The 16088-nt window shown below is 38.1% G+C and overlaps 1 protein-coding gene across 2 annotated transcripts in view; it reads left to right on the top strand.

Annotated features, from left to right (window-relative positions):
- MTDH (metadherin) overlaps positions 1 to 8983 on the top strand; it is a 38820-nt gene extending 29837 nt beyond the window's left edge. For both annotated transcript variants that reach the window (XM_071554111.1, XM_071554110.1), the window contains exons 12-13: positions 4879 to 5035; positions 6629 to 8983. In XM_071554111.1, the coding sequence (XP_071410212.1) occupies positions 4879 to 5035; positions 6629 to 6699 (228 nt within the window). In that variant the 3' untranslated portion in view covers positions 6700 to 8983. The remainder of the gene's footprint in view (positions 1 to 4878; positions 5036 to 6628) is intronic.
- Positions 8984 to 16088: the final 7105 nt, after the last annotated feature.

The following is a 16088-nucleotide window of genomic DNA, read 5'->3' as shown; positions in this document are numbered from 1 at the left end:
CCCAAGAGCCGGGCTAATGAGGAGCATCGTAACAACGAGCAGGTGGATCGAGCTGCCAAGATTGAAGTCTCTCAGGTAGATCTGGATTGGCAGCATAAAGGTGAATTGTTTCTAGCCCGATGGGCCCATGATGCCTCTGGTCATCAAGGCAGAGATGCAACATACAGATGGGCTCGTGACCGAGGGGTGGATCTAACCATGGACAGTGTCTCACAGGTTATCCATGACTGTGACACATGTGCTGCCATCAAGCAGGCCAAGCGGGTGAAGCCTCTATGGTATGGTGGACGGTGGTCGAAATACAGGTATGGGGAAGCCTGGCAAGTTGACTACATCACACTTCCCCAAACACGCCAAGGCAAGCGCTACGTGCTGACCATGGTAGAGGCAACCACTGGATGGCTGGAGACATACCCCGTATCTCACGCCACTGCCCGGAATACCATCCTGGGCCTTGAGAAACAAGTCCTGTGGAGACACGGCACCCCAGAGAGAATAGAGTCTGACAACGGCACCCACTTCAAGAACAGCCTCATAGACACCTGGGCCAGAGAGCACGGCATTGAGTGGGTGTATCATATCCCCTACCATGCTCCAGCTGCCGGGAAAGTTGAGCGATGTAATGGACTGCTGAAAACAACCTTGAAGGCGTTGGGTGGGGGAACTTTCAAACACTGGGAGCTGCATTTGGCAAAGGCCACCTGGTTGGTCAACACCCGGGGCTCCATCAATCGAGCTGGCCCTGCCCAATCAGAACTCTTGAATACTGTAGATGGAGATAAAGTCCCTGTGGTCCATATGAGAGGTATGTTAGGAAAGACTGTTTGGGTGAGTCCCACCTCAAACAAAGGCAAACCCATCCGAGGGATTGTCTTTGCTCAAGGACCTGGTTGCACTTGGTGGGTAATGCAAAAAGATGGAGAAACACGTTGTGTACCACAAGGGGACCTAATTTTGAGCGAGAAGAGTTTGTAATGTTTCATTGTATATATGTGTATATATATGTATAGGTAAAAAGGGGGTTAATTTGGGAATGACTAGATGGAGTGGAATAAGGGGTGGATAATGTCCTAGTTCAGCTGGAGGGACCAGCTAACCCTGTGTGGTGGTGATCAAACCTGTGTATTCCACCCCCTCTATTCATTCCCCAAGGACAATGGGCCATTAGCAGCAGCTGCCCAGGGAGCCATTATCACCTTCACACCCAGCCTGAGGGGGGCGGAGCTGCTAATGGGCCATCAACAGCTCAACAACCCCTGGCTCCCAGAGTTAATCACCCATTGTGTGAGTCCCCGCCCAGGGGGAGGGACTGAGTGCTCCCTGAGGGTACATAAGTGGTGGGTAAGAAGACCTCGGGAACCTTCTCGTCGGATCCAGAGCAGCAGCAGGACCTCGACAGCAGGAGATCACCACTCTCGCCCAGACCACAGCCCTCGCCTGCACCAACAGGTTTTTCTTTTCCTTTTGCTCTGGACTTGGGGGAGCCACAGGGGTCTCAGCACAAGGGCAAACAAACCCCCCTTGGGTTTGTGCCCCAGGACACTGGGTTATACTGCTGGGGTATTGTGAGTTGAAAGCAATTTCCCTTGTGTATCAGTGTTGTTATTGTAATATTATTATTAAATTTTAGCTCTGACTTATAATCTCTCTCGTGGTGAGTTCATTTTCCCTTGCTGGTTCACCTTCAAACCAGCACAACGTGTTAGTAACTTACTATGTTCTGACTTAAATGCTGTCTAAAATTGGGGGGTTTTATAGCTGTACTGACCTTAATGACTCAATAAGAAAAGTTTTTATTTGAATCAGTTCACAAACTGTTTGCTTCAGCTCACAGTTGAAACATACTCTAGAGAACACAAGTTCTTTTTTAATCATTCTCCAGATAGCAGCTTTCTCTGATACTGCTACTCTACAAAGCATGGAGGAGGTGTAAAGTGTTTAATATTTATAGTGGTATTGATTTTTATGTTCAATAAAGAGTGAACAATACAAGTGAGGCAGCAGTTTGGTACCCAAGAGTGTATGTCAAAATGCTGTTTTAATTTTTAATTGGTAAGCATTAGTTTTGTAAGGACAACAAGGTCTTGAGATTCAAATGAAAATACTAGAATGAAATCTTTTACAAGAGGATGCAGGTCAACAAAGAAAAAGTACAGAAGGGTGTTGAAAATGTCTTGACAAGCACATTCATTCAGACATACGTAAGGCTTACTGTAAATACCGTACATCAAAGTAGAACTTTACTACAATTACTTAGTTTAGAGCTGTTCAACCTTTATTCGAGGTTAGCAACAGCTACCTGGTCTATCTGAACAGTGCATAGCTGGTTTTTGTGGTGACTTCTTGAAGCTGTAGTTGAAAAGACACTTGCCTGTGTGTGTGCAAGTGGCTTTATTCCTGTCAGTGTGTGGATTTTGTTTGGTTTTTTTAAAAAAAAACTTAGAAGAAAAGATATTGTTTCATTTTAGAGGCTTTAGGTGAAAATGTGTAGACAGAGGACTCGGGTTGTGACATCAAGGTGGGGGGTTTTTACATTATAAAGAGGTGCACTCATGCATCCCAAAAGGCTATATCTTTTACTGTTCAGAAATCTAAATTGATTTGAAATATATATCAACAGTTAGATTTTTTTTTTCTCACAAGCTGTTGACACGGCCAAAATACAAGCCCAATTCCAGAAGACTTTCCTCAATTCATTAGTGTTTACAATCGTACCAAACTTCCTAGGTGATTTGATGGCATCAGCATCGGATGGAGACCCACAGTGCACTATTTCTGGTGGGCATAAGGGCTCCTGTTGCTCTTGAATCTCAAATCCAATCTATTCACATATGTGCCTACGTATATCTGTGTCAGTGGTGACTGTGAAACACGAGATAGTCTGTATTAAACTTCTTGTGAGGGCACATGACAAACAAAACTATTATTAACTTTCTCTTGAATTGGAGTTGGTAAAGGACAGCTTGGGAATTGTATCTGACAATGTAGATGGTCTGTCAGTCTTTATCAGGTCTCCTTGCCATCAGATTTGGCTTCATTGAAATTTCACCTGTGCAAAGATGCCTTCCAATATTATTTGACTTGGCTGTTCCAAAAAGTTTTAGAAACAGCCTGTGACTGATGTGTGAAATGGATGACTCGAGTTTTCAAAGTAGGTAATCTAGTCTTAAGCACATGCTCCAAAACATGAGAACCGAATATAAGGAAAAATAAACTGAGTACAAATAAGTTATTATTCAGTATATCCTCATAGACACCAAAAAGAGATGAATGTTGAACACTTCTGTTTCACATAACACTGTTTTCCCCATGATATACATTGAGCTTTATTTAATCATTTTGCATTTTATCAACAGGCACAGGTTTTAAATTAAGAGATATCTTTGAAAATCCTTCTTTTGTAATGATTTGACAAGTTACTACTTCATTGCTAAATTGTGGAATTAGTCATATAACTATATTAACAAATAGGCTTTATTCATTGTTTAAGGTCTCCTTTCTGAACAGATTTGTTAACAGAGAATATCCTAGAAAAGAGTAGTACCCAGTTTTTAATGTTTGGTATCCCTCCCCACTTTCCTGTATCCAAAATTTAGATGGAAGTATCTGGAAAAATGTTCAGATAGTGCTGTATGTACCTATGTCATTACATTTGCAGTAATGCTGCATGATGTAACATTCAAGCTGCAACATGTTTTTCAGTCAACCTGAGACAGCTGAGCTATTAGTCTTAATTGAGTTGCTCTACCTGTTGGTAGGTGTGACTCTGTCCTAACAAAACTGTGATACCAGTTGCCTGAATTGATTACCTTGCACTAGAAGCTTTAAGTCCTCCTTTTGTTTTAGAAACCACAGTTCATTGTGTTAAAACTCATTTGTTTGTGTAGCTCATGATTGCTAACCATTAAGCAACACTGAAATTAGGCAAGCTTGGAATTCCTATAGGATGGGAGTGCATTTTATCAGCATGGTTGATATATAAAAAATACTTGAGGTTAATTTTTCAGTAGATTAGAAGTTCCGCAATTTTAGTTATTAAAAAAAACTTGTTTCAGTTGATGTGTAAGGGTAGAGCAAGCTATTCATAAAAGGTTAGAGAACTGCTATTCTCTAAATTCATGTGTTCATTTTTTCAATTAAAGCTGTTTAATTTCTTTCTTAGTATATGATAAAAAAATTGCATCTTTTTGCTCTTTTGTATATTGTGAGTTCTCTTTTGCTGTAATTTTAATTACAATAAATGCTACACACCAGAGTACAGTTACATCTTTTCTCTAGTGGGAACCTTCAAAATCGAGTAGATAATTGGAAAATACTATGAGTATCTTGGCAGTTATTTCTGCAGTAGTTTCCACTGAAATACTTGCTGACTGCTCTTGCAAATGTTTGTTGTTCTAATATAAGCATACAGTATTTTGAGCAGTTGATAGGAACGAATGCAAATCCTTTTTAAATAAAAGTTTTATTTATGTGGGGTTTGAGTTGTGTATTTGGGCCTGTGTATCTTGCCTGTTTGCCTTGCAACGAAATGCGTGCATGTCACTGTCTTACATCTCTCATGAATAGGTGTTCTAGAATCTTTTTAGGATCTTGGTGATTTCTAGATTGTTCTCCCTTTCTTTGCATGTCATGTATTTTAAGAATTAATTTGTGTGGTTTATCTTTGCTTGTATGCAACTAAAAACGTTGACACTAGATGGCAGTCAGAGTATTATTACAGCCTCAGTTTAAAATTTTGAAGGATTTTAATGTTGGCTTGATTTTTTCAATGCCATCTTCTCAGCAGCTGTATAAGTATACTGCCAAAATAACAGCCTATAAGAGTATTTACTGTATGACTTTAAAAACTTTCGGAATCTTTTGTTGTTTCTCAAATAGTCTGAGGAGCCTCCTTCACTTGCTGTGTCTACTGAGCCATCTGTAATTGTATCAGAGAGCAATTCTGACAAGATCACTTCCCAAGTGCCACAGATGCTGCAAGAGACAGATGTTTCTAGTCCCAGTATTAAGCAAAACAGTGTGCCTCCTCCACAGAGTAAGTATCTCTCAGTGCAGTTTATTTGTCTGAATTTGGGTGTGGATTTTCCTCATAGAGCCTTATATAGTCAGAATGCTTTGCCCTGGGCTTTCAGTTTTAGAGTGCCATATCAGGATACGTGTGTATCTCATTTGTACATCCTGCCATGTTTAAAACTCCCATTGAAGCACTTTGATATATTTCTTTTCATTGTGAGGAGAAACTGGCTTCATAGGCTTGAATGACTAAAAATGTCTGTTGGGCTTGTCCAGTCCTGAACAGACATTTGGATCCATCCATGAGGACTGGAGCTCCATGCTGCGACTAAGGAGTTCTGCCAGCACTGTTTCAAAGACCTGCCTGTGAGCCTGCAGTGGAGAACAGATGGCTACTGACGTAGCAGTTGACAGGATATTTAGCTACCAAAACTTAGGAAAAAAATTACTAACAATTCAAGTTTCAACCTGCTGGGTTTTTTTGACTCCTCAACTTAGTTCATTAGCATCTTTTCCTATATGCTTCTATGTATTCATGGAGGAAAACTGTAGCTTATATGGGAATAGAATGGTATTGGGTGATGCTCTCATTTTTCAGTTGTAGCTTAGCAGCACATAAATCAGGCTGAATTCCTGCAGGTATATTGTTTTTTGAAAATGTGCTGTGCCCAAAGCTGTCAAATGTACCCTCTTGCTGCACTGTGCAAAAGTGCTTGTTAACTGAAGTACTCACACAGCAAGATGGGAAAATTAGAAGGGAAGTCAGGATGTGAAAGGCATTGCTTAAAAAACCCCTGTTGTTTTGAATCAGACTTTTAATAAAATTAATAAATACTGACAATCTGTAATAAGTTCCTGGCTAAGCACTGAAGTGCTAAATGAGTTTGTAATGACTGCAGAAGAAACATGATGTCTTCATAGTAACAGTCTCGTTCAACTGCAGTAATTGGTTTCTTGGTTCTGAATACATGAAACAATGGAATCTTTCAAGTCAGTGTGTCAGCTGATGACTTCTTGTTCTGGTTCTAAAATATGAACTCTTTTGTGACTGATTCATGTATTGGCAATTGAAAGAACATCTCTTGCATTCAGTGTATACAATACTATACCTGTTTCACCACTTTTGGCAGCCAGCATATTTTAAGGCAAGCTGTTTTATTAGAAGAACATAGTGCTTCCTGATTGAATTACGCATTCCATCTAACTGCATCTTTGCATAGTTCATTATTTTTAAAAGTACTCTTCTGACATGTCACATATATAATGACTAAAAACAGTGTAATCTGGTAAAAGGGAGCTTTTAATGTCGATTGTGTACATGTACGTTAATTTTCGTTAGCCAGAGAATAACAGTGACTCTTTCGTAAATACTACATTTGCAAAATTAATGACCTTTGTTGTGTATCACTCTGTGCTTGTGGGGTAAAAAAATAGGTTGAGATTTGCAAATGTTGGTTTAGATGTATTTAAACTATTTGGGAGAAGCAGGTGAATAAAACCTCAAGTTGATTGTTCTGAATTACTTAATAATATGGTGTGTGCTATCCATGATTTTAAAAGTCAATTTGTGTAAATGTTCTCAGTCCTAACACTATAGTTATGTTTTGTTTTTTAGCAAAGTCTGAAGAAAGCTGGGAATCCCCCAAACAGGTTAAAAAGAAGAAAAAAGCAAGAAGGGAAACGTGAAGTTCCTGAGATGGACATGTGTTGCTGAATATTGTCATGAAGATAATGCTGTTTATGCAATAATTTGTGAACATGTACAGGATTTTATATAAATTTCAAACAATTTTTAAAAACAGAACTGCTGTGAACACAAACATCTTTAAAAAGGAATCAAATGAAAGTAACTTTATGATGTAACAAACAGAACATGCTACATTTGAAAGACGTTCTGAAGAGTCTGTTTTTCCAACTTTTGGAGAGAGATCTTAATTAAAAATAAACTGGTTTTACAACACAGTGCCCTGTTTACAACAGATTATACTCTCATCTACAGCTGTGGATAAAAGATTTATTTCAAGGAAGGGTTTTCTGTAAAAAACAATTGTCTGTACAGTAGTGGGTGTTTCTTGCCTCTCTTATGAGTGAGGTATTCGAAGCACAGAATGTCAACCATCTGAATTTGTTTCATGCCTAAATCAAAGTGCTTTGATTCAATACATAATCTGCCATATCTTTACAGTAAGTTGGTTAGCAAGTCTGCTAGCTGTTACAGGAATCATTAACCATTTGTTCAGTCAGATCTTCATGGTTTATTATATGAAGTTAACACAATAAAACTGCTTGGGGTTTAAAGTTTGAGAATGTGATTTGAAACTTTAGTATGGTTCATGAAGTTATTTTTTGTAATATCTACTACCTTACTTGAATTATTGAAGATAACAGTATATTTTTAAGAATGCAGTAATGTGCATAAAATTGGTTTTCTCCTTCATTCCCTACAGTTCTTGGTTGATTCAGAATCCTATCTAAAACTTTATACTTTCAGTTTTTAAACTCATGGAATGAACTGAAATCAAATGTTTCCTTCCCTTAACACTTGTTAACTTACCATGCCAAATTCTGTTATGTCTCTATTACTAAAACTCTGAAGAAAGCAAAGTGACTCTCACTCACAAATTATTTGGGATTTCAAAGATCTGTTGGAGAACTGGAGTAGCTTCAGACAGCTTTAATTGACATTGTCAAGACCAGTTATCAGGAACACATTTTTTTACTGCCTTAACCTGTAGTATGTAGAATGTGTCTAGACTTCTGGACAGGAGTTAGTGTTTTTATATTAAAAAAAAAATAAAATAATGCAAGTATAGCAGTTGTAAATTAAAGACCATTTCCCGCTTGAAACTGTTATTTAAAATGGTGTTTAAGATGTGTTGTCATTTTCAGGCACTGTGTAATGACATGGTATAGAACTGGCAAAAGTGTTTGTGTCTGTAAGGTGCATGCTCAGTCATGTACACTGTAAATAGCCTCTACAAAAATCTGTTTGATAAGGATGGTAATTAACATCACCTGGTAAATTCAGTTAAAAAAGAGCCAAGATTGCTTTTCAAATGATTGGCTTCTGGTGTTGTGGCACAAACAGAATTATTAACAGCTGTAATGAATGGTACTGATCAACCATCTTGTACTCTCACTGTACTCAAGTGCAGTTGGACAGTACTGCAGGGCAAGAAGAGACAATGCAGCAAGCTGGATTTAATTGTACTGAAAATGCACCTTGCTAATGGAGAGCTTTCCTAATAAATGGATACTAACTTGCACAGGTATTAACCCCTGTATATCAGGAACATATGACACTCTGAATTGATTTGTTAAAATAAATTGAGCATATTGACAGTATTGATTTATTTACTGGGAGGGAATAATGCTTGAGAGTGATATCTGTCAAGATTCATGTAAAATAAATATAGAACTGAAGTACAGCTTTTCAAGGAGTATCTTAAGGCAAACATGAAAAATAGGATATTATGAAATCATGCAGCGTCCTTTGCATGTAAATATAATTTTACTCGTCTTCATAGTAACGGTTAAAAAGAATACCCTTTGAATTCAGGTTTTTAATGTATGTCTGAAGTGTCTGTTTCCAATCTGTATGTTGTGCTACGAGCCTCTTTTGTAGAAAATACAAAGATTTTATGTAATGAAAGAGATTGCCCCAAAGGGCTTTCACTGCATAAATTCTTTTTTTTTTTACTCTTGAATATGAAATCATTGATATTTCTGGGTTAGTAAGTGCTAGCTCTTGAATAGGTTGTCATTCTGGAAAAAGAAATAAATTACCTTAAACATAGGAACCCTGCTAATTAACTGCTATTGCCAAGCAGGATCATATAAATACATAGCTTTCCTTTCAAAATGTTGCCTATTTAGCAGCACCTCTTACTGTTTTCTTAATGTGCAGTTTCAATGTCTTAGAAAGCAAAACTTGCTTTATTTGACATTCATTAAAGAGGTAGTAACTGTATATCATATTGTCTATAAATAGAAGCTTGGTTATCTGTGTACTGTCATGTTTCTATGACTCAAGCAGTGGTTAGTCTTAATGATACACTGAATTCAGATTTTGGTACTTGGATAGAGCAAAAAAACACCATTTAAAGAAACTTAATTTTTTCTTTTTTTTTTTTTTGAATGCATGGAATGGTTTCATAAATCCAGTATGTTGGTTTTTTCTAAATACTCTGGAATTATTTGTATGTGTAATTTAAAGTTGTGATGATGTGTAATTGGATAGTCATGGCATATTTTTATTTCTTTTGTGGGGAGGGAAAGGTGTACAGAATTCATATGTGCTTGTTACAAAGGTAACTGCGTTGATTTGGAGGGTGGTGAAAACTGTATTTCTGTTGCCCTTTTAGAAGTCTAAAGAAAAAAGTGCAAAAGAAGAGCACTACTTTAATATTTACTAAGAAAGAATGTACATATTAAAAACATTTCAAAATTTATAGAAATACTTCTAGTATTGTTGTGTTGTACCTGAATTGTATCTGATTTGAAACTGCCCTGTTAATAGCTCCTAGCCACAGGATTGTCCTGTGAACAGGCTTTTGAAAAGTGCAGACCTCAGAGTACTTGGTTTAAGCAGACTTTTATCTATTATTAATCAGGGGTGTTTTGCCTTGAACTCAACCTCATTTCCAGTCAAGTTTTCAGGTGTTAAAAATGCAGGTCTCTCGCAGCCATTTGTACCTGCGAGTCTCCTCCTGGTGACTGCTGAGTACCAATGAAGAGCAGTTGTAGTTTTTCAGGCCAGTACTGAAAGATTTCTCCATTGTTTTGCTGTAAATGGAAGGAGGGGGGGGAACAAACTAAAAAATTGAATTACTTCTTAAAATATTCTGCTAAAAATATTTTACAGTTAAAATTCTGAGTGAATTGCTTAGTTTAAGAATTAAGAGTATCAGCCAAGTGAATTTGGGTGGGCGAAAGGACCAGGGAAGGCTGCATGACCAGTAGTTTTTAACTTGAAAATAGTGTGGTAACACAATGGATTTTATTCACTGCAGGGCTAACAGAACTGCTGCTATTTGGGATGGATGTTGGAAACAAAGTGGGATTACTTCTATTTTCTCCTGGATAGGGGGTGGAAATCACTGTTACCTGTAATTTATATCACATTGTTAATGGCTCACAGGTTGTTCCTACTGAAACGGTTGAATTACTAAAATTGTCTGGTCTCTGTAGTGGGTCTCTTCAGTTGAGGAAACTTGAACTTCTGCTCTTTTAAATTTCAGGCTAATAGGACCAAGGTGAAGGTTTCTAGTGCACTGAAAATTGGTTTCTTTACTGAAATTGTTATGTCTTTAATGTTGGTGTATTCTGGAAAGGAAAAATGCATTTACAACTCTTAACGTGAAACTCATGGTTTCAGGGTTTCATGCAAAGCTCTTAAAAAAAATTCTTAGGAACATCTGCAGCTCAAAGCAAATACATTTTCTGTCTTAATTGTAGCATCAAGTGATGTCTTAACTTGGGTCAGTTTTTTAATTCAGTTCATGGTAGAAGGTAAGTCATGGACCACTCGGAACCAGATTGCCACAATGAGCTGAGAAAACTGACTAGTTTGAGATGGTTCTGTGAGAAACAGTCTCAACCTCGTAGGTTTTCAGTTGAACTTATATTATAAAAGCAATTGCGGCATCCCGGGTGCAAGGGACACGAGCATTGCTCAACATCACACCCCAAACACAGTGTAACTCTTAACACTTATTTAGTCTCGACATACATATTCATTTGACTCACGCATAAACATTCTAAGTACATTGTTAAGCAGTTTAGCATATACCACTATAGCTAAGTTACTTTTACAACCCTAGTGATAACCCCACCATAAATTCTGTTCCCCTTAGATGTGGGAAAGTTTAACTGTTCAACCTTGTTATAATTCATGTGGTCCTTGACAAAGTTATAGGAGATAAGTGATTTAACACTATCCTGTTTATCTCTCCATGTGGATGTAAGTTGGAATTTTTGTTTAATTGGCTGGCCATATGTTTTTTCTCATGTCACTATAGGAGCCAAAATAACCCATTTGTTTTTACCAACACAAATCACACTCATACTTCTCACAGTTCCCTGTTTTTTCACAGATAGCAAGTCTTTACACAGTATTTCCCCTTGGCTGTTCAATAGGCTCAGACTTTGAGTTAAGTGATTCCTTATTGTAAATACCTGGTGAAATATAAACCAAATATGTTTTTAATGAGAGCTTTTTTTTTTTCTCCAGAGGCTGTTCTGACAAAGGCTGCCATAGCTTGTTTTTCATTACTACTATTTCCCTGGCTGTTCTTACCTACATAGCTAATTAATGAGGTCGTGCCTTGAGCTATGTCTGCAAGTAAAGCCCTGGATGGGAGATAACTCTGGTGTGATTCTGCAACTTGGACTTGCTGTCAGCCAGCCAGGCTTTAATGTGTCTTTTGAAGAGACCCTGGAGACCAGTGCCTTTCTGAGGTTTAGCCAGTTAGCCAAAAGAGTAGGTGCTGATTCAACTGATGGTCCCTCTGTGGGTGAGTGGCTGGGTGTATATCCAAGATGATTTGCAGGGTTTGCTTCTGCTTTCAGTCTCCAAAGGCACCATGAAAGATCAGTAACCTATTTTTGGCTGTACACAGAGGCAGATATTTAGTGTGGGAAATAGCTGCAGCCACGTCTGAAATTCCTGCAGAGGGAGTTTACTCAAGAAAGGAGGGATTCCATGAGAAGCTTCCACAAGTGCTGGAATTTTTTAAGAACACACTTCTGAAAGCATGAAACTGTTCATCCCCTTTAAAGGGAATTAGGTAAATGAAGAGATCCCCTTGGCTTAACTGCAAGCTTCTGAGTCTGATCAAAAGCAAAGCATGCCAGAGATGGAAAAGTGAATAAATACCTCTTGAAAACTACATGGGCATGACTAGGGTGTGCAGAGATGCAATTAGAACAGAAAAGGCTCAGCCAGAGATGCAGTTAGAAAAAAAAGCTCCACTCAAATCGATTTTCACAGAAGGGCTGCCTGAAATAAGTGATACTTCATGTATCTCTAATAATCCATGCCTTGGGAACTAAGGTGTTTCAAGCGTCCAGCAAATGTCAAAACTCTTGTTTTTTCTATTCTTGGTTCCCCTTTTACTTACTCATCTTGCTTATTCAAAGCTGACTGGTAAGGTAATATCTTTCTGACTATAAGTTTAAAGTATCCCAACATGAGATTGTAATTGGCAAAACTGGTTTTGCAGCCAGAAGGCTTTCCTTGGAGCTTCCTTTCCAGATCTTTATCCAATCTCAGATAACTGTGGAGCTTTTATCCAGAGAAGCTGGAAGACTGAATGTGTTCCTCACACAGACACATCTGTTTTGTCAGGTAACCCAGCAACGAGTCCTTATCTGTGCCCAGTGAATTTGGAGCTGTACGTTGTGCCTTAACTGTGAGGGACTGTGAACTCTCTAGAAGATCTCTTAGACTAAGCAAAGACAAATGGTTTTGCATTTGATTGAGATGGGATTTCGTTTTGCATTAAAAATAATGGCATCACCAAATACCACAAAACTGGCCAGTTATGTTTCTATATTGTCTGAATGAAAAAAATTATAAAAAAACAGACTACTATAAAATTCTGCACTACTGCTTCCTGTCTTTCCATAAGTGAGAAAGTCTATGGTCTCTACAGAGTAGGGTTAATATCGTTGTTACATTAAGCAGGAAACTCTCAAAATTGTCTTTAACAGGTGAGGGTTTACCATACCATCTGTCACCAGCATGCCTAGCTGATTATTTTTAAAACATTTAAAAATCTTAATCATAGTGGAGATTTTAAACATTTTCTTCCATTTTACTGAAATTCTTTTCTGCAGTTTTGAGGGACAGAGGTTCAAACAGCTATCTACTCTGAACAAATGTGATTATTTATCTATTTAAAAACCCCAAAATGTATCTTTTTAATACAAATAATGTCACTTAGATTTGACCTGGATATTGAACACTTTTGAACAGTAATACTAGTAGTAAAAAGTATTTAAGTGCTTTTCTGGAGTTGGCTCAGCACTTGACAGAATTGAGCGGGCAAATCAATACTGTGCTCTTTTATATTCATATCCTACAGAGATGCAGTTCAAAGTCATCCAAGTCATGAACTTCTGTAAGATGTTTTAGGAGCTTGTCTTTTTCTGTGAGTCCTTACTAGGCATGCAGAACAGCAGATTTAGTGATTGTTTTTATAATGATTAAAACACTTGTACTACCTTGAATATAAAAAATACTTTGTAGAGATGCATAAATGAGGAGTTCCAAAGCCTGGCATGTCAGTAACTGACAGGGGCAAGTTTTACATACCCAAAGATTGCCACGTTTTGGATTTCTGCAGTCACATCATGTGAATCCTAGACTTTGGTTAAACTTGGTCAGAAGTCATGTGTGTCACATCAGAAAATAACTTTTTGCCAGTTCACTTTGAGGCAGAACATCTGTTGTGCAGCACAAGGTAAACATGTGTAAGCAGGATTGCAAGTGCTTCACTTTATACTTCTAATTCCATCGCCAAAAATCTTTGACTTTGCACTAGTATGCCAGTGGGATTCATCACTTTGTCCAGCCAGAGAGCATCATGCTGGTACACATTTTCTTATGTGAAGACTCACACGTTATCTTTCATAGTGTTTCACTTCTGCTTTTCGTTGCTGCTCTGTAGAGGACATAGTACAATTTGAGGCTTTAAACTCTTTAGACTTAATCATTCCAAGTTTTTCTTGAGCAATCCACCTCAAAGGAGGTATTTTGACAAGTTTAACTGAGGGAAGAACTCTTAACTGAAAATTTTGTTCTTTTGTTTTTTTGGAGTTTTTTAATGGTAAATCAGTGGCTCAGCCCCACTGCAAATGAACTGAGTAATCAGCAGGGTATTGTCAGGGCTTTAAGGATGCCTCCATCAGCAGCTCTCAGTAAGGGGTTCTGTCTTACAAATATGAAGCTATCCTATATAGCAGTTAAGTGGGTTAAAGTCTCATATACACAAAATACCAAAGGGGTATTTAGTGTATATGGGAAAATATGCAGATTTACATTTTCAAAGTATGCCTGGGCTTGGAGAATGTCATGTTGGTGATCGGTGATTTCTATGTTAAAAATGAAAGTTGGATGCTGAGAAGCTGAGCAGTGTTAGGTACTTCACTGCAAGAAAGAGCAATAAGGAAGCTGCAGGATGCATAGGAATGGCTTTGAACTGTTACACACTTACCAGCTTGCCCCACTGAGCTTGACTTTATTTTGAAGCCTTAGACAACAATTTCAGAGCAATGTCAGAATCACTTTAAACAGTGACTGAACGAGACGATGAGAGGAGAAGATAGGAGGTATTGCTCCCCAAAGTGACAAATGTGTCCATTCTGATCTGCAGAGATGGGCTTTCCAAATGCTAAGACTAAGCCACTTGTATTCCAAAGATTTGTAAATAGGTGTTTGAAAATAAATGAGTTACAGTGGAGATGACGAGTTAGAATTGTGTCTTACTGCAATTACAGTTTCTCTGTGCCTTTACTAGTCCATTACTGAATACCAGTTTGAGCTGGGGTTTCTCTGCAATGTTGGCTCAGTCAGGATTTCCCAAAGTTGCTCCAGGCTATAATCAAAGCACATCAACATGTGCATGCCTATAAAATGGTTTACAGTCCCAATATAGTAATATACATTGATAACTCATGGAGACATCCAGCAGAAAGCAGTATGATTGTGAGACATGCTTTTGAAGTGGTGTTTATACTGCACTTGGGGATCAGTTGACAAATGATGCTATTTCAGTAGAATTTTACTGGTATTATGTGATTTGCTGCACAAAGCAGAGCATGAAAAATTAGACATATGACTTAAACTATCAGTGTTACTTCTGGACATCAGGAGGACATTTTGGAGATTGTGATGAAGAGAATCAAAAAGTATCTCTAGTTTCTATAATTAGAAGAATATTAGCAGTCTTGGTATTTTTCCCCTTAGAAGAAACCATATAAAATATACAGTATTAGAAAGCTTCAGTCTTACCACACCCACACATACACCTGGTATTGGTGGCTACATCTTGTGTTACTTTAAATCTAGATTTTCTAGCTGTATTTCCTAACACATACAAAAGATTTATAATTTGGAACAAACAATCCAATTGAACTTTCACACCTTCAGCACTATACAGAAATGTTTCCCTTGCTCTTGAAGCAGCAAAGGCAGTATGTGCTGTGTCTCTGCACTTCATGAAGGACATACCCCAGACCTGTAATTATGTATAGTGTATATAAAAGGTGTTACATTGCATGTACCATACTTGCAGTTTGCCTCAGCAGAGAAAGGCAGGTATTGGCTAACTGTGTTTGTATTGCTGTTGTGTGCTCAGCAAATCAGTCGTCAAGGGGATTCAGGACAGGCAGCTGAAGGGGACAAACCCAGCTGATATTTTCACAGTGTAAAGGCACCATCTCCTATGGCACGTTCTGCAGGCTTGGCTGGCAAGCAAGTGAGCTCCATTGGTGACTCCATAATAAGTAGTAGATGGGTAAATGAGCAGAAGATATGACACTGTGAGAAAGTTGAGTGCTTTATTTTTGGCATAGAAAAAACCACATGGAATACTGGATGTCTCTGTAATGCTCCATGGCAAACCTCTGCCTGTGATGAACACTGGTGTGGAGAACTGAATGGCACACTCAGGAGTTTTCTCAAAAGTCCAGCAGGCATGGAAGAGAGCAGAAGAGGAAAAACTCCATAGGTATTCAAAGTAATGATGGTGATGCTATTCAGTTGCTTTAAAGTTGGTGATAGCTCAGAGCTTGGGGGTTTGGTGCATTTGGTTTAATGTATTGAAGAATAAAGTGCACTTGGGGAAAAGTCTAAGCAGGCCCTCAGATGAAGAGGTGAGTTACTGCTTGAAATCTGACTGGAATCTAAAAGGACAAAACTGGGAAGTGTTTCTGGGGTAAGTTACAGGTAGTAATAAATTACAGTTGTGGAAGATGTGTTGTTTTAATTTTTATGTACTGCACTTAAAATCAGTATGGGTTCTCAATACAACCAAAAAACATAATTTATCACTGGACTGAGATTGTTGATA

This window comes from Pithys albifrons, chromosome 4 (assembly GCF_047495875.1).
Source record: "Pithys albifrons albifrons isolate INPA30051 chromosome 4, PitAlb_v1, whole genome shotgun sequence".
Classification (NCBI taxonomy): Eukaryota; Metazoa; Chordata; class Aves; order Passeriformes; family Thamnophilidae; genus Pithys; species Pithys albifrons.
The sequence above is the reverse complement of the archived record's forward strand: the minus strand, read 5'-3'. Positions and strand labels throughout refer to the sequence as shown.